The sequence below is a fragment of the Somniosus microcephalus genome, chromosome 20 (genome assembly GCF_052327205.1).
Source record: "Somniosus microcephalus isolate GS21.2 chromosome 20, FLI_Smic_1.0, whole genome shotgun sequence".
In the NCBI taxonomy this organism is placed as follows: domain Eukaryota; kingdom Metazoa; phylum Chordata; class Chondrichthyes; order Squaliformes; family Somniosidae; genus Somniosus; species Somniosus microcephalus.
The window spans coordinates 4,148,924-4,167,470 of record NC_141006.1 but is presented as its reverse complement, the minus strand read 5'-3'; the positions used below and the strand labels follow the sequence as shown (position 1 = coordinate 4,167,470).

Sequence of the window (18,547 nt, the reverse complement as noted above, 5' to 3'; positions counted from 1 at the left end):
TACCACAACTCGCTGTTTTCTGTCCTTAAGCCAATTCCTTATCCAAGGTGCCACTGACCACCTATTCCATGAGCCTCAATTTTGTTAACCAGCCTTCTATGTGGCACTTTGTCAAACACCTTCCGAAAATCCAAGTAGACAACATTCATTGCATTCCCTTCATCAATCCTCCCTATTACTTCAATCATAAATTCAATTAGATTAGTCAAACATGATCTGCTTTTTACAAATCAGTATTTGATTAATCTAATTGAACACTGGTTGGCTCTCCTTAATTAGCTTAAACCTCTCCAAGTGACCATTAACTTTTTCGCTGATTATTGTTTCTAAAACTTTACCCACCACTGATGTTAAACTGACCGGCCTGTAGTTACTAGGATTGTCCTTACATCCTTTCTTGAACAATGGTGTCACATTTGCCACTTTCCAATCGTCAGGCACCTCCCCCGCATCTAGGGAAGATTAGAAAATTATGGCAAGCCCTTCCGCTATCTTCTCCCCCAATTCCCTTGGTAATCTGGGATGTAAGCCATCTGGACCAGGCGACTTGTCCACTCTAAGCATACCCAGCCTTTCTCGTACATCCTGCCTATCAATTTTCACCCCTTCCATTGCTTCTACCTTTTCCACTTTGCGCCTGTTTTCACAAAAGAGAGGGACGATGCAGACATTGCGATCAGGGAGGAGGAGTGTGAAATATTAGATGAAATAAACATAGTGAAAGAGGAAGTATTAAGGGGTTTAGCATCTTTGAAAGTGGATATATCCCCCGGCGCAGATGCAATGTATCCCAAACTGTCAAGAGAAGTAAGAGGGGAAATAGCAGAGGCTCTGACCATCATTTCCAATCATCTCTGGCTTGAGGTGTGGTGCCAGAGGAATCATAGTTAGTTACAGCACGGAAGGAGGCCATTCGGCCCATCGTGTCCGCACCGACCAACAGAGAGCTATCCAGCCTAATCCCACTTCCCAGTTCTTGGTCCGTAGCCCGGCAGGTTACAACATCCCAAGTGCACATCCAAGTACTTTTTAAATGTGGTTCGGGTTCCTGCCTCGACCACCCTTTCAGGCAGTGAGTTCCAGACCCCCACAACCCTCTGGGTGAAGAAATTTCCCCTCAAATCCCCTCTAAACCTTCCACCAATTACTTAAAATCTGTACCCCCTGGTTTTTGACCCCTCTGCTAAGGGAAATAGGTCCTTTCTATCCACTTTATCTAGGCCCCTCATAATTTTATACACCTCAAGAAGGTCTCCCCTCAGCCTCCTCTGTTCCAAGGAAAACAGACCCAGCCTATCCAGTCTTTCCTCATAGCTAAGATTCTCTACTCCCAGCAACATCCTTGTAAATCTCCTCTGTACCCTCTCTAGTGCAATCACATCTTTCCTGTAATGTGGTGACCAGAACTGCACGCAGTACTCTAGCTGAGGCCTAACTAGTGTTTTATACAGTTGAAGCATAACCCCCCTGCTCTTGTATTCTATGCCACTGTTCTGCCCACCTGACCAATTTATTGATATCTTCCTGCAGTCTACAGCTTCCTTCTTCAGTATCAACCACACAGCCGATTTTAGTATCATCTGCAAACTTCTTAATCATACCCCCTATATTCAAGTCTAGATCATTGATATATACCACAAAAAGTAAGGGACCTAGTACTGAGCCCTGCGGAACCCCACTGGAAACAGCCTTCCAGTCACAAAAACACCCATCAACCATTACCCTCTGCTTCCTGTCTCCGAGCCAGTTTTAAATCCAACTTGACACTTTGCCCTGGATCCCATGGGCTTTTAACTTTTTGACCAGTCTGCCATGTGGAACCTTATCAAAAGCCTTGCTAAAGTCCATATACACTACATCAAATGCACTACCCTCATCTACCCTCCTTGTTACCTCCTCAAAAAATTCAATCAAGTTTGTCAGACACGACCGTCCCTTAACAAATCCGTGCTGACTATCTTTGATTAATCCGTGTCTTTCTAAATGAAGATTTATCCTGTCCTTCTGAATTCTTTCCAATAATTTTCCCACCACCGAGGTTAGGCTGACTGGCCTGTAATTACTCGGTCTATCCTTTTCTCCCTTTTTAAACAAGGGTACCACATTAGCAGTCCTCCAGTCCTCTGGCACAACACCTGAAGCCAGAGAGGATTAAAAAATGATGGTCAGGGCCTCTGCTATTTCCTCTTTTGCTTCGCTTAACAGCCTGGGATACATTTCATCCGGGCTTGGGGATTTATCCACTTTTAAAGCTTCTAAATCCCTTAATACTTCCTCTCTCACTATGTTTATTTCATCTAATATTTCACACTCCTCCCCCGATAGCAATGTCTGCTTCGCCCCTCTCCTTTGTGAAAAAAGACACAAAGTATTCATTAAGAACCCTACCGACGTCTCCTGCCTCCACACACAGATTACCCTCATGATCTCTTACCCTTTCTTTAGTTATCCTCTTACTCTTAATATATTTATAAAACATCTTTGGGTTTTCCTTGATTTTACTTACCAAGAATTTTTCATGCTCTCTTTGCTTTCCTAATATCCTTTTTAATTACACCCCTGCACTTTCTGTACTCCTCTAAAGATTCTGGAGTATTTAGCCCTCGGTATCTGTCATACGCCTCCCATTTTTTCTTTATCCTACCCTGTAGGTGGCATAGTGGTTAGCACTGTTGCCTCACAGCGCCAGGGACCCGGGTTCGAATCCGGCCTCGGGTGACTGTCTGTGTGGAGTTTGCACATTCTCCCCGTGTTTGCGTGGGTTTCCTCCGGGTGCTCCGGTTTCCTCCCACAGTCCAAAGATGTGCGGGTTAGGTTGATTGGCTATGATAAATTGACCCTTAGTGTTAGGGGGATTAAATACGTGGGGGTACGGGGATCGGGTGGGATATGTGTCGGTGCAGGCTCGATGGGCCGAAATGGCCTCTATCTGCACTGTGGGGTTTCTGTGATTCTGTACGTCTCTAGACATCCGGGGGCTCTAGATTTGTTAGTCCCACCTTTTTTCTTTGAGGGCACATATTTGGTCTGAACCCTCCGGATCTCCTCCTTGAATGCCTCCCACTGCTCTGACACTGATTTACCTTCAAGTAGCTGTTTCCAGTCCACTATGGCTAAATCCCCTCTGAGCTTAGCAAAATTTGCTTTTCCCCAATTTATAATTTTTATTCCTGGTCTATCCTTGTCGTTTTCCATAACTACCTTATATCTAACAGAATTATGGTCACTAGCACCAAAAGGACTGGAGGACTGCTAACGTGGTACCATTGTTTAAAAAGGGAGAAAGGGATAGACCGAGTAATTATAGGCCAGTCAGCCTAACCTCGGTGGTGGGTAAATTATTGGAAAAAATTCTGAGGGATAGGATAAAACTTCATTTAGAAAGACACAGATTAATCAGGGACAGTCAGCATGGATTAGTTAAGGGAAGGTCGTGTCTGACTAAGTGATTGAATTTTTTGAGGAGTAACAAGGAGGGTTGATGAGGGTAGTGCGTTTGATGTAGTCGATATGGATTTTAGCAAGGCTTTTGATAAGGTCTCACATGGCAGACTGGTCAAGAAAGTAAAAGCCCATGGGATCCAAGGCAAAGTGGGAAGTTGGATCCAAAAATGGCTCAGAGGCAGGAAACAAAGGGTAATGGTCAAAGGGTGTTTTTGTGACTGGAAGGCTGTTTCCAGTGGGGTTCCGCAGGGCTCAGTACTGGGTCCTTTGCTTTTTGTGGTATATATCAACGATTTGGACTTGAATGTAGGAAGTATGATTAAGAAGTTTGCAGATGATACAAAAATCGGCTGTGTGATTGATAATGAAGAAGAAAGCTGTAAACTGCAGGAAGATATCATTGGACTAGTCAAGTGGGCAGAACAATGGCAAATGGAATTCAATCTGGTGAAGTGTGAGGTAATGCAATTGGTGGAGGGCTAATAAGGCAAGGGAATTCACTATAAATGGTAGGACACTGAGAGGTGCAAAGGATTAGAGGGACCTTGGAGTGCATGTCCACAGATCCCTGAAGGTAGCAGGCCAGGTAGATAAGGTGGTTAAGGCGGCATATGGGATACTTGCCTTTATTAGCTGTGGCATAGAATATAAGAGCAGGGAGATTATGCTCGAACTGTATAAAACACTAGTTAGGCCTCAGCTAGAGTACTGCGTGCAGTTCTGGTCACCACATTACAGGAAAGATGTGATTGCACTAGAGAGGGTACAGAGGAGATTTACGAGTATGTTGCCTGGGTTGTGGAATCTTCGCTATAAGGAAAGATTGGATAGGCTGGGGTTGTTTTCTTTGGAACAGAGGAGGCTGAGGGGAGACTTAATTGAGGCGTATAAAATTATGAGGGGCCTAGATAGAGTGGATAGGAAGGACCTATTTCCCTTAGCAGAGAGGTCAATAACCAGGGGGCAGAGATTTAAAGTAATTGGTGGAAGGATTAGAGGGGAGTTGAGGAGAACTTTTTTCACCCAGATGGTGGAGGGGTCTGGAACTCACTGCCTGAAAGGGTGGTAGAGGCAGAAACCCTCATCACATTTAAAAAGTGCTTGGATGTGCACTTGAAGTGCCGTAACCTGCAGGGATACAGACCAAGAGCTGGGACGTGGAATTAGGGTGGATAGCTTTTTGTCGGCCGGCACAGACATGATGAGCCGAATGAAGGAGGATGTTGCCTGAGCCCTATATAATTGCAGCATGACGTCTTGGGGGGAGAATTGGCTCATGCCCCCTTTGGGGTGCTAACTTCGCCAGGGCGCTAAATTCAATAGTAGTGCCCCAAGCAGGAGGCAGGGCGCTCCTGAAAGCACTCCCCCTCCCTCTTGGGCCGCTCCCATTGAATATCGCGGCGCTACGTGCAGCAGCCTCACGTGTGCCAGCCCGTAGCGCCGCGGTACTACAGGCCTCCCTCCCCTGATTAAAGGGGAGGGGCCTAGCGCAGTGCGCACCGGGACCCTGACGGACCACCGGGGAGTGGGGTGCCAGCAAAAGAGTGCGGCACTCGAGAGGAGATTCATGTTGACCGATTGCAGCCTGCACCCCGCAGGAGGAGGCAAGAGGGGGCACGTACCGGCAGGCAGCCTGCACCCCGCAGGAGGAGGCAAGAGGGGGCACGTACCGGCAGGCAGCCTGCACCCCGCAGGAGGAGGCAAGAGGGGGCACGTACCGGCAGGCAGCCTGCACCCCGCAGGAGGAGGCAAGAGGGGGCACGTACCGGCAGGCAGCCCAAATGAAATAGCTGCCCGGCACCTGCCCTTTAATTATCGCCGCCCCGGCCACAAGAACACCCCCCTGACCCTGTCAGACATAGCGTCCAGCGGTAGGTCAGGGGTGCGAGCCAAGTTTGCAGCCGGGTTGCTGTGCATGGTGCCGCGGGGCACTATCAGCCACCGCTACCGCTAACCTCCCGCTGAATTTCACGGGAAGCGTTAGCGGTGCCGCGCCCGAGCGCTAGTTGCTTTGTGCCCCCTTGGGATGCTAACGGGAGACACAAAGCAGCCGAATTTTTCCCCCCTTTACACTTATACTCCAATCTTTTGTTACAAAGGCTAACACACCATTTGCTTTCCTAATTGCTTGCTGTACCTGCATGTTAACATCCAGTGATTCGTGTACAAGGACACCCAGGTCCCTCTGAACACCAACATTTCCCAATATCTCACCATTTAAAAAAACATTCTGCTTTTTCCTGCCAAAGTGGATAACTTCACATTCCTCCACATTGGCCCAGAAATTGGTGTCGGGGGCTTCCCACGGGTGCAAGCCCCCGACCTACACTTACCTAGCGCGCCGACAGTTGAAGCCTGGCCCTGCTTGGATTTCCTGTCTGTGGCCCGGTTCAGCTCCCGGCGCGCTGTGCTTGCATGATCCAGCGGCGTACTTAGTGCGATGCGTCGGCTGGGATCACGTGAGCACTGGGCAACCAATCGGAGGTTGCAAAAGTTCATTCATGAGTTTGATAGTAAGAACTGTCAAACTCATGAAAACTCCGGGCGCCCAAAGCAGTACTTAAATTTGAAATAAAATTTTAAAAAACATCACACTATTTAAATGAACTATAAATAACTTTAAATAACTATTTTAAACAATAATTTAAATTGTTGAAAAAAATTATTTTATAAAAAATTGGGACTAAAAATACACTTACTGTAAAGTCTTTAAAAATAATAAACCTGTGGAAAAAAATTCTAATTTTAATTAATAGACCACTTACCTTTTAAAATTAAGTCCTTACGTCTGCTTTTTTAAAGTGTAAAAAGTGGAGGCCTTCACACACAGGCAAACCTGGAAAAAAAAATAAGTTCAGCGCGCACGCGCAGACTCCTGCGTGCACGCGTTCGACCTCTGAACCCCTTGGTTCAGAGGATCGGAAATGCCGGTTTCCCGCGCATGTGCTGTGCATGCAGAAAACTGGCAATTCCATCGGTCCCATGCGTGAGCACACGGTGCTTACTCGCGCATTGGGACACTAATTTCTGGGCCATTATATTCCATCTGCCATGTTCTTCCCCACTCACTTAGTTTGTCTATATTCCCTGGAAGCCTCTTTGCATCCTCCTCACAACTTACATTCCCACCTAAGTTAGTATCATCAGCAAACTTGGATACATTACACTCGGTCTCCTCATCCAAATCATTGATGTAGATTATGAATAGTTGAGGCCCAAGCACTGATCCTTGCGGTAACCCACTAGTTACAGACTACCACACCGAAAAAGATGTGTTTATTCCTACTCTCTGTTTTCTGTCCATTAACCAATCCTCAATCCATGCTAATATATTACCCCCAATCCCATGAGCCCTAGTTTTGTGTAATAACCTCTTGTGTGGCATCTTATTGAATGGTTTCTGAAAATCCAAATACACCACATCCACTGATTCCCCCTTATCTATTCTGCTAGTTACAACCACATAAACTCTAACAGATTCGCCCCCCCCCCAGGCGCTGCCAGTAACAGTGATCGGCAGGGACTTCAATGCCATGGAGATTGTGACATCAGCGAGTGTGCAACGCTCACTGAACGCCTGATCTGCCAAATTGCTTCTCGTCACTTACCTCACCACCTGGAGTTAACAATGACAGGGAGAGCTGGTGTGTAGCACCAGGAAGCTGGCTCCAGGGACATTATTTAAAGGGATCAGCCCCAATCACTCGCACCTGACAGGTTAGTGAAGTTTCAGTGCCCGTATGTTAGTTCCTGATATTGAAACAGTTTTATTTAGTGATTTGAAGGTTCTTTGGTATCAGGAGTGTTGTGGGAAGTAGAAAAGTGCAACATTTATTCTTGAAAGATTCAACCTACAACACTTGCTGAAAGTCATGGGGGCTGTACTGGCAGTCCACCTCACCCTCCAGGATCTACGGCGGAGGGAGCGGAGGCAACAAGACTGGAACATGTGCACAGAGAGAGGAGGAAGAAGATGAGGAGGAAGAAGACGAGGAACAGGAGGGAGGGAGGAGGCAGCTGGACAATCGGGCTTCCAGACGGGCGGTCTGTGACTGGCTCATCAGACTCCGATTTGAATGAATGAAACCCCAGATCCCCATTGCCCACCACATCCCTAACATATCATTCCTGTGTCATGCCTTTTCACAGCATCCTCCTGGGCACAAAGGTGAAATGAGAGAGACCACAAAATATTCCAAACTCTATTAATAAATTTATGCATAACCATATCACACAGATCACATGAATTCTAATAACGAATGACTCTTGTGCCTGCCATAGTTGAATAGCTGCCATTGTGTGCAGGTGTGAGATGTGGGTGAGCGCTGCTAGGTGGAGATTGTTGGTGGGTGAGTGCTGGGGATGTGACACTTTGGGCAGTGTGTGAAGCCTTCATTCACCCTGCCCACCCGTGTGAGCTTGTTAAAGTTCTTCCTGCACTGTGTGTGGGTTCTGGGGAGCACAGTGCTGCCCGTGATGTGGTGTGCCACCTCCCTTCACAGTGCGGCAGACTTGTAGCGAGGGCCTCCTGCCAGTTGGGGGCTACAGGCCCGGCCACCTTCTCTCCACCGCTAAAACCAAAGCCTCCAAAGCTTCATGGGAAATTCTGTGGGGGCTCTCCCTGCTGCGGCAATCTGCCATCAGGATTTGTAAAGAACTCTTCCTTCTCCTTGTCCTTTTTATGGCTGTTGAGGCAGCTGCACACCCAACAATGCTGAGAATGAGGTGCTGCAGCATCAACGGTCCTCCCTTTTAAGTAGTGAAAAAAGCCTGTGGCAATCATTACTTGCGTTTAGACTGCCCCCAATATTGGTCCATCTTTTCAGTGTAACACCAATGAGCTTGGGCTTTTAGACAAGAATCATGACTGCAATCATTTAAATGAGGAGTGAGGACAAATTTAGCGTGCAGTCTAGACAATTTTCACCTGGGGCTAATTCACCATTTTTAGTCTAAACACTGCCCATTCCTTGGTTATAACAAATTTCTGTCCCTTAGTTCCCAGTTTTCTCTCTTCCCTCCTTTCTTGAATAGTGTATGTGAGTGAGTGTGTGTGCAAGAGAGAGTGTGGGTGTGTGTGTATGCGTGTGTGTGTGTGTCTGTGTGTGTGTGTGTGTGAGAGAGTGAGTGTCTGAGAGTGAGTGTCTGTGACGGTGTGAAAGTGAGTGTGTCTGTGTGAGTGAGTGAGAGTGTGAGTGAGTGTCTGTGACGGTGTGAAAGTGAGTGTGTCTGTGTGAGTGAGTGAGAGTGTGAGTGAGTGTCTGTTTTGCATTCGTAACGCTACCAAGAGCTGGTTGGTGTGATTGAATACCAATAAATGTGCCTGTTTACGTTTCTTATTGCAGGGCGACCCTGGAGTGGAAGGCTTGGATGGTGATCTAGGTGAAAAGGTAAGATCCAGTGGGATCACACACTTGGATTCAAGGCAACAAGTGTTTGGATCAATTTAAATGTGGCACAGTTACTTTTTAATTTAAGTCAAAGTTCACGGCACGCTTGGATTTTTGACCCTGGGATTAATTGCCTCTTCTTCTGAGCTACTGGCGATGTGCACACATCCCCCAGAAACCAGGCTACTGACTGCAATGGTGGTGGAACCAATCTTTGTAACTGTAGCTGGAGTCACCGTGTGACTCACCCGAACCACCTAGAACATGTCGCAAAGAATGTCTCCCTGCCTGGTCTCTCGGTGATAAATGAGGTGACGGGTCAAGGGTCAGGCCTAGAAACTTAGCTTCAGTGACTGAGAATTTGTCCTTTTTATTTGTTACTTTATCGGGACAATCGCAGGCCAGGCCTCTGTAGCCGCGAGATCACCAACTCCTGTCCAATGCCTGGGTGCATGTCTGAAAAGCAGTGTTTCTCGGTGTAAATTAACCACCTAATAATCAAACAGACAGACCCCAGAATCTCAGGGGGTCAGCGGAGCAGAAACCCTGCCCACCCAGGCCCGGGGACCCTGTACCCAGCTCAGGCCCAGGGCCCCTGCCCACCCAGGCCCAGGAACCCTGCCCACCCAGGCCCAGAAACCCTGCCCAACCAGGCCCAGGGCCCCTGCCCACCTAGGCCCAGGGCCCCTGCCCACCCAGGCCCAGAAACCCTGCCCACCCAGGCCCAGGAACCCTGCCCACCCAGGCCCAGAAACCCTGCCCAACCAGGCCCAGGGCCCCTGCCCACCCAGGCCCAGGGCCCCTGCCCACCCAGGCCCAGGGCCCCTGCCCACCTAGGCCCAGGGCCCCTGCCCACCCAGGCCCAGAAACCCTGCCCAACCAGGCCCAGGGCCCCTGCCCACCCATGCCCAGGGACCCTGCCCACCCAGGCCCAGGGACCCTGCCCACCCAGGCCCAGGGCCCCTGCCCACCCAGGCCCAGGGCCCCTGCCCACCCAGGCCCAGGGACCCTGCCCACCCAGGCCCAGGGCCCCTGCCCACCCAGGCTCAGGGCCTCTGCCCACCCAGGCCCAGGACCCCTGCCCACCCAGGCCCAGGGCCCCTGCCCACCCAGGCCCAGGGCCCCTGCCCACCCAGGCCCAGGGACCCTGCCCACCCAGGCCCAGGGCCCCTGCCCACCCAGGCCCAGGGCCCCTGCCCACCCAGGCCCAGGGACCCTGCCCACCCAGGCCCAGGGCCCCTGCCCACCCAGGCCCAGGGACCCTGCCCACCCAGGCCCAGGGCCCCTGCCCACCCAGGCCCAGGGACCCTGCCCACCCAGGCCCAGGGCCCCTGCCCACCCAGGCCCAGGGCCCCTGCCCACCCAGGCCCAGGGCCCCTGCCCACCCAGGCCCAGGGCCCCTGCCCACCCAGGCCCAGGGACCCTGTACCCAGCTCAGGCCCAGGGCCCCTGCCCACCCAGGCCCGGGGACCCTGCCCACCCAGGCCCAGGGCCCCTGCCCACCCAGGCCCGGGGACCCTGCCCACCCAGGCCCAGGGCCCCTGCCCACCCAGGCCCAGGGCCCCTGCCCACCCAGGCCCGGGGACCCTGCCCACCCAGGCCCAGGGCCCCTGCCCACCCAGGCCCAGGGACCCTGCCCACCCAGGCCCAGGGCCCCTGCCCACCCAGGCTCAGGGACCCTGCCCACCCAGGCCCAGGGCCCCTGCACCAAGCTCAGGCCCGGGAACCCTGCACCAAGCTCAGGCCCGGGAACCCTGCACCAAACTCAGAGGCCCAGGGCTCCTGCACCAAACTCAGAGGCCCAGGGACGCTGTGCCTAGCTCAGGCCCGGGGACCCTGTACCCAGCCCCTAGGCCCCTGCACCAAGCTCAGGCCCGGGGACCCTGTACCCAGCCCCTAGGCCCCAGGCCCAGGGCCCCTGCACCAAGCTCAGGCCCCAGCACACGAGCCAGAGTGCTGGAACAAACCCAAGACACTCCATTGGCAGAGAGGAGACTCCTCTTGTGATTCTCTGCGCCAGACTAGGCCGTCTGTGTGGGCAGGTTTGGGGCATGTGGAGGGCTCGGGGAGACTGGCACCAGCTGTCAGGAGTCTCACAATACACAAATTAAACACAGACACCAAACTGGGGCTGGAATGGAGAGATCGGTATAACCCCAGGGCAGCGTTCAGTGTGGTTTCTATCTGGATTAACTCTTGCTCTGGGAGTGATGTTGAATTGTACATAAAACCATTTAACAGAAATCTCTCTCTATCCTCACAGGGAGACTCAGGGGAGCCCGGAGTGAAGGGACAGGTCAGTCTGATTCAGTCCAAAATCTTGGGTATTCTTCCAAAAGCACATTTTATGCAATGTTAATATTTCCCCTGGTGTTTATTCCAGACGGGTTTATAAAGCCCGGCTCCCCTATTGAAACGAAAGTGTTAATCAGTAATGCAGAGTTAATGAGCCAGTTTCAGTCCAGGTGTGTTGGGGTGACTGCTGCACCCGTCGGATTGTGCGAGAGGCCACCAATCACGATGAGAGCCTGGAAAGGGAGTGGTGACGGGCTATTTGCTCTTGGGGGGCACTACAGCTGAGGCTGATTAGTTCCTCTCACAACGTCCAATCGATGGCGTCGCCGGAAGGGGTCAGGAGTCAGAAAGTGAACCGAGTGGGGGGGGGTTCGGGGGGGGGGGTGTGTTCGGCGGGGGGGGGGTTTGTTTGGGGGGGTGTTTGGGGGGGGTGTGTTCGGGGGGGTGTTCGGGGGGGGCTGTGTTCGGGTGGGTGATCGGTGATCGGTCGTGGTAGCGACACACCTGCTGGACTCTAACCTTCCCTTGGTTCCCTGCAGCAAGGTGTAACGGGGGAGCCGGGCTATCGGGGCCCCTTTGGTAATCCGGGAGAGCCAGGAGCTCAGGGTCGGACTGGACCGCCGGGACCCCGAGGCCCCAATGGAGAGCGCGGTGTTACCGGAGCCACTGGTCGTCAGGGAATCACCGTGAGTATCTCCGCAGTGTTACACAGACAGTGGTCTGCTGACCAGAGGAGGTGAGGGAGAGGGGGGATCAGACCGGATACAACAGACACCGAACCCCCAAGCTCACAACCTACACACATGGTCATCTCAGGCGCTGCTTCTTGTGGCTATGCTGCATTGACGAAGCACAGTGCGTGTATTGCAAGTGTTAATACTGCTTAAAAATCAAATACCCACTTCTGTTAATTCAGATATTAATTCTGGAAACCAAATCAGAGGGGACAGTTTGCACTGGTTTGAACTCTTTCACCTCTTCCGACCCATGTTGAAATCGAGCCCAGACTGATGGTGAGTGTCTGCTCTCTCTGCAGCTGATGTTTGTGCTTCAGTCCAGTTACTAGTGCACGGGTGCAAGACACTAATCTAGCCCGTGCTCTACCTGTGTTAGAATCATTGAAATATACAGCACAGAAGGCCATTCGGCCCATCGTGTCTGTGCCGGCCGACAAAGTGCCATCCAGCCTAATCCCACTTGCCAGCTCTTGGTCCGTAGCCCTGCAGGTCACGGCACTTCAAGTGAATATCCAAGTACTTTTTAAATGTGATGAGGGTCTCTGCCTCGACCACCCTTTCAGGCAGTGAGTTTCAGAACCCCACCACCCGCTGGGTGAAAAATATTCTCCTCAAATTCCCTCTAATCCTTCTACCAATTACTTTAAGTCTATGCCCCCTGGTTATTGACCTCGCTGCTAAGGGAAATAGGTCCTATCTGTCCACCCTATCTAGGCCCCTCATAATGTTGTACGCCTCAATAAGGTCTCCCCTCAGCCTCCACCGTTCCAAAGAAAACAACCCCAGCCTATCCAATGTTTCCTCATAGCTAACATTCCCCAGCCCAGGCAACATCCTTGTAAATCTCCTCTGCACCCTCTCTAGTGCAATCACATCCTTCCTGTAATGTGGTGACCAGAACTGCACGCAGTACTCTAGCTGCGGCCTAACTAGTGTTTTATACAGTTCAAGCATAACCTCCCTGCTCTTATATTCTATGCCTCGGTTAATAAAGGCAAGTATCCCGTATGCCTTCCTAACCACCTTATCTACCTGTCCTGCTATCTTCAGGGATCTGTGGACATGCACTCCAAGGTCCCTCTGATCTTCTGCACTTCAGTGTCCTACCATTTATTGCCGCCTTAGCACTCCCCAAAATGTATTATCTCACACTTCTCTGGATTGAATTCCATTTGTCACTGTTCTGCCCACCTGACCAATTTATTGATATCTTCCTGCAGTCTACAGCTTTCTTCTTCAGTATCAACCACACAGCCGATTTTAGTATCATCTGCAAACTTCTTAATCATACCCCCTGTATTCAAGTCCAAATACGAACATATGAATTAGGAGCAGGAGTCGGCCACTCGGCCCCTCGAGCCTGCTCCGCCATTCAATAAGACCATGGCTGATCCGATTACTCCACATTCCCGCCTACCCCCAATAACTTTACACCTCCTTGCTTATCAAGAAACTATCTATCTCTACCTTAAAAATATTCAAACACTTTGCTTCCACCGCCCTCTGAGGAAGAGAGTTCCAAAGACTCACGACCCTCTGAAAAATGTCTGCTCATCTGTCTTAAATGGGCGACCCCTTATTTTTAAACAGTGACCCCTAGTTCTAGATTCTCCCACAAGAGGAAACATCCTCTCCACATCCACCCTGTCCAGACCCCTCAGGATCTTATATGTTTCAATCAAGTCACCTCTTACTCGTCTAAACTCCAGCGGATACAAGCCTAGCCTGTCCAACCTTTCCTCATAAGACAACCCACCCATTCCAGGTATTAGTCCAGTAAACCTTCTCTGAACTGCTTCCAACGTATTTACATCCTTCCTTAAATAAGGAGACCAATACTGTACACAGTGCTCCAGATGTGGTCTCACCAATGTCCTGTATAACTGAAGCATCACCTCCCTACTTTTGTATTCAATTCCCCTCGCAATAAACAATAACATTCTATTAGCTTTCCTAATTACTTGTACCTGCATACTAACCTTTTGTGATTCATGCACTAGGACACCCAGATCCCTCTGCATCTCAGAGCTCTGTAATCTCTCACCATTTAGATAATATGCTTCTTTTTTATTCTTCCTGCCAAAATGGACCATTTCACATTTTCCCACATTATACTCCATTTGCCAGATCTTTGCCCACTCACTTAACCTATCTATATCCCTCTGTAGCCTCCTTATGTCCTCTTCACAATTTACTTCCCTATCTATCTTTGTGTCATCAGCAAATTTAGCAAATGTTATAAATCTCATCATCATCAAGAAACTACTCATGAAATAACGCTGGACGTCCAAGGAGTATAAATACTCGGGCGTGGGCCCAGTTTACCCAGGGACATTTTGTAAGACAGAAGCTAGTGAAGTACAACTAGACCTCCATGATCTGAAACAAGTTGATTAAAGCCTTGCTTTATACTCAAACCAAGGGCGTAGTGAGTTTTATTACATCAGCAACCATACCTTCGATCCCTTCATCCAAGTCATTTATATAAATTGTAAAAAGTTGAAGCCCCAGCACTGATCCCTGTGGCACACCACTCGTTACATCTTGTCAATCAGAAAATGACCCATTTATGCCTACTCTGTTTCCTGTGAACTAGCCAATTTTCTATCCATGCCAATATGTTACCCCCTACACCATGAGCTTTGATTTTCTGCAATAACCTTTGATGTGGCACTTTATCAAATGACTTGAAGTCTAAGTACAGTACATCCACCGGTTCCCCTTTATCCACAGCACATGTTACTTCCTCAAAGAACTCCAATAAATTGGTTAAACATGATTTCCCTTTCACAAAACCATGTTGACTCTGCCTGATTACCTTGAACTTTTCTAAGTGCCCTGCTATAACATCTTTAATAATAGCTTCTAACATCTTCCCTATGACAGATGTTAAGCTAACTGGCCTGTAGTTTCCTGCTTTCTGTCTCCCTCACTTTCTAAATAAAGGAGTTACATTCTCTATTTTCCAATCTAATGGAACCTTCCCCGAATCTAGGGAATTTTGGAAAATTAAAATCAACGCATCAACTATCTCACTAGCCACTTCTTTTAAGACCCTAGGATGAAGTCCATCAGGACCCAGGGACTTGTCAGCCCGCAGCTCCAACAATTTGCTCAGTACCACTTCCCTGGTGATTGTAATTTTCTCGAGTCCTCCCTCCCTTCCATTTCCTGATTTACAGCTATTTCTGGGATGTTACTTGTATCCGCTATAGTGAAGACCGATGCAAAATACCTGTTCAATTCAACTGCCATCTCCTTATTTTCCATTGTTAAATCCCCAGACTCACTTTGTATAGGACCAACGCTCACTTTGTTAACTTTAAAAAAAATATCTATAGAAACTCTCACTACAGCGTATCTGTTTTTATATTTCTCTCGTACTCTAATTTTTCTCTCCTTATTAATCTTTTAGTCATTCTTTGCTGTTTTTTATATTCTGTCCAATCTTCTGACCTGCCACCCATCTTTGCGCAATTATATGCTTTTTCTTTAAGTCTGATACTATCTTTAACTTTTTTAGTTGACCACAGATGGTGGGACCTCTCCTTGGAATTTTTCTTTCTCGTTGGAATGTATATATTCTGTGTATTCTGGAATATTCCCTTAAATGTCTGCCACTGCAACTCTATTGACCGATCCCTTAACCTAATTTGCCAGTTCACTTTAGCTAGCTCTGCTTTCATGCCCTCATAATTGCCCTTGTTTAAGTTTAAAATACTAGTCTTGGACCCACTCTTCTCTCCCTCAAACTGAATGTAAAATTCAATCACATGATGTTTGCTGCTACCTATTGGTGCCTTCACTATGAGGTCATTAAATAATCCTATCTCGTTGCACAATACCAGGTCTAGTATAGCCTGTTCTCTGGTTGGCTCCAGAATGTACTGTTAGAGTCATAGAGTCATAGAGTTATACAGCACGGATAGAGGCCCTTCGGCCCATCGTGTCCGCGCCGGCCATCACGCCCTGTCTAATCTAATCCCATATTCCAGCATTTGGTCCGTAGCCTTGTATGCTATGGCATTTCAAGTGCTCATCCAAATGCTTCTTGAATGTTGTGAGGGTTCCTGCCTCCACAACCCTTTCGGGCAGTGAGTTCCAGACTCCAACCACCCTCTGGGTGAAAAAGTTCTTTCTCAAATCCCCTCTAAACCTCCCGCCCTTTACCTTGAATCTATGCCCCCTAGTTATTGACCCTTCTACTAAGGGAAAAAGCTCCTTAGTATCCATCCTATCTATGCCCCTCATAATTTTGTACACCTCAATCATGTCCCCCCTCAGCCTCCTCTGCTCCAAGGAAAACAAACCCAATCTGCCCAGTCTCTCTTCATAGCTGAAGCGTTCCAGCCCTGGTAGCATCCTGGTGAATCTCCTCTGCACCCTCTCCAAAGCTATCACATCCTTCCTGTAGTGTGGCGACCAGAACTGCACACAGTATTCCAGCTGTGGCCTAACCAGTGTTTTATACAGCTCCATCATAACCTCCTTGCTCTTATATTCTATGCCTCGGCTAATGAAGGCAAGTATCCCATATGCCTTTTTTACCACCTTATCCATCTGTTCCGCCGCCTTCAGGGATCTGTGTACTTGCACACCCAGATCCCTCTGACCCTCCGTCTTGCCTAGGGTCTTACCATTCATTGTGTATTCCCTTGCCTTGTTAGTCCCCCCAAAGTGCATCACCTCGCACTTTTCCGGGTTAAATTCCATTTGCCACTGTTCCGCCCATCTGACCAACCCATCGATATCGTCCTGCAGACTGAGACTACCCTCCTCGCTATTTACCACCCTACCAATTTTTGTATCATCCGCGAACTTACGGATCATACCTTTTACATTCATATCCAAGTCATTAATATAGACCACAAACAGCAAGGGACCCAGCACCGATCCCTGTGGTACCCCACTGGCCACAGGCTTCCAGTCACAAAAACAACCTTCGACCATCACCCTCTGCCTTCTGCCACTAAGCCAGTTTTTTATCCAACGTGCCAAGGCACCCTGGATTCCATGGGCTCTTACCTTCTTGACCAGTCTCCTGTGCGGGACTTTATCGAAGGCCTTACTGAAATCCATGTATACCACATCCACTGCGTTGCCCTCATCCACACACCTAGTCACCCCCTCAAAAAATGCAATCAAATTAGTCAGACATGATCTTCCCTTGACAAAGCCGTGTTGACTATCCCTGATTAATCCTTGCCTCTCCAAGTGGAGACTGATTTTGTCCCTCAGAATTTTTTCCAATAATTTTCCCACCACTGATGTTAGGCTCACTGGCCTGTAGTTCCCCGGTTTTTCCCTACTCCCCTTCTTGAATAATGGAACTACATTAGCGATTCTCCAGTCCTCTGGCACATCCCCTGTGGCCAGAGAGGTTCTGAATATGTTCTAAGTAACTATCCCAAAAACATTCTATGAACTCCTCATCTAGGCTGCTTTTGCCCATCTGATTTTTCCAGTCTATATGTAGATTAAAATCCCCCATGATTATTGCCATATCTTTCTGACAAGCTCCCATTATTTCTTCCTTTATACTCCATCCTACCGTGTGGTTACTGTTAGGGGGCCTGTACACCACTCCCACAAGTGTCTTCTTGCCTTTATCATTTCTCATCTCTACCCAAACCGCTTCTACATCCTGGTGTCCTGAACTTAGGTCATCCCTCTCTATTGTGCTAATACCATCATTAATTAACAGAGCCACCCCTCCACCTTTTCCTAGCTTCCTGTCCTTCCTAAATGTCATGTACCCTTCAATAGTCAGGTCCCAATCTATGACATCCTACAGCCATGTTTCTGTAGTGGCTATCAGATCATACTTACTGATTTCTATTTGCGCTATCAGTTCATCTGTGACTGCCTCCTGGAATAAAGTGTCCAGGTAACTCTCCCCCTCCCTGCTGCATCGCAGAGTCCGCAGCTCAGCCTCCAGCTCATCAACCCTGAGCCAAAGCTCCTCGAGCCGCAGACACTTACCGCAGACGTGTTCGTCCTGGATCACACTGGCCTCCAGGAGCTCCCACATACTGCAGTCGCAACACATCGCCTGCTCTGCCATCTTTATTGTGTCTTAATTTGTTTATTTTTAAAAATTAATTATTAATAAAACCTACTACACCCAATAAGAATTATTGCTGCCAATAAACTTTACTAATATTAATGAAACCTTACAATTATTAATACATTTTCTGGACTTTAAAAAATACCCACCAACCAATCACTTACCCTTTTCCCTGTGATGTCACCTTTTATTTTTCTCCTTTTATTTTTCTCTGAATGCGGTTGTGGGGGGGGGCGGTGGTGTCACAGAGCCGAACTCCGCTGGTTCTCTATCCCCTCTCGTGCAACTTTTTAACTCCTGCAATCCAGGAAGCTGACAAAGATAGAAAAAGAAAGCAATTCCCTCCCTGAACTCACCAAACTCACAGGTTTATACTCTGTTCCAAGCTGCACTCCATTGATATATAGCACAAAAAGCAAAGGACCCAGTACTGAGCCCTGCAGAACCCCACTGGAAACAGCCTTCCAGTCACAAAAACACCCTTCGGCCATTACCCTTTGTTTCTTGCCTCTGAGCCAATTTTCGGATCCAACTTTCCACTTTGCCTTGGATCCCATGGGCTTTTTTGAGGATGTAACTGGTAGAATAGATAAGGGAGAACCAGTGGATGTGGT

At 48.9% G+C, this 18,547-nt stretch overlaps 1 protein-coding gene across 1 annotated transcript in view; it reads left to right on the top strand.

Moving 5' to 3' along the window:
- col9a2 (procollagen, type IX, alpha 2) overlaps positions 1-18,547 on the top strand; it is a 168,974-nt gene that overhangs the window by 117,610 nt on the left and 32,817 nt on the right. Inside the window, exons 17-19 of the mRNA XM_085963164.1 lie at positions 8,790-8,834; positions 11,098-11,130; positions 11,669-11,815. Of these exons, the coding sequence (XP_085819290.1) occupies positions 8,790-8,834; positions 11,098-11,130; positions 11,669-11,815 (225 nt within the window). The remainder of the gene's footprint in view (positions 1-8,789; positions 8,835-11,097; positions 11,131-11,668; positions 11,816-18,547) is intronic.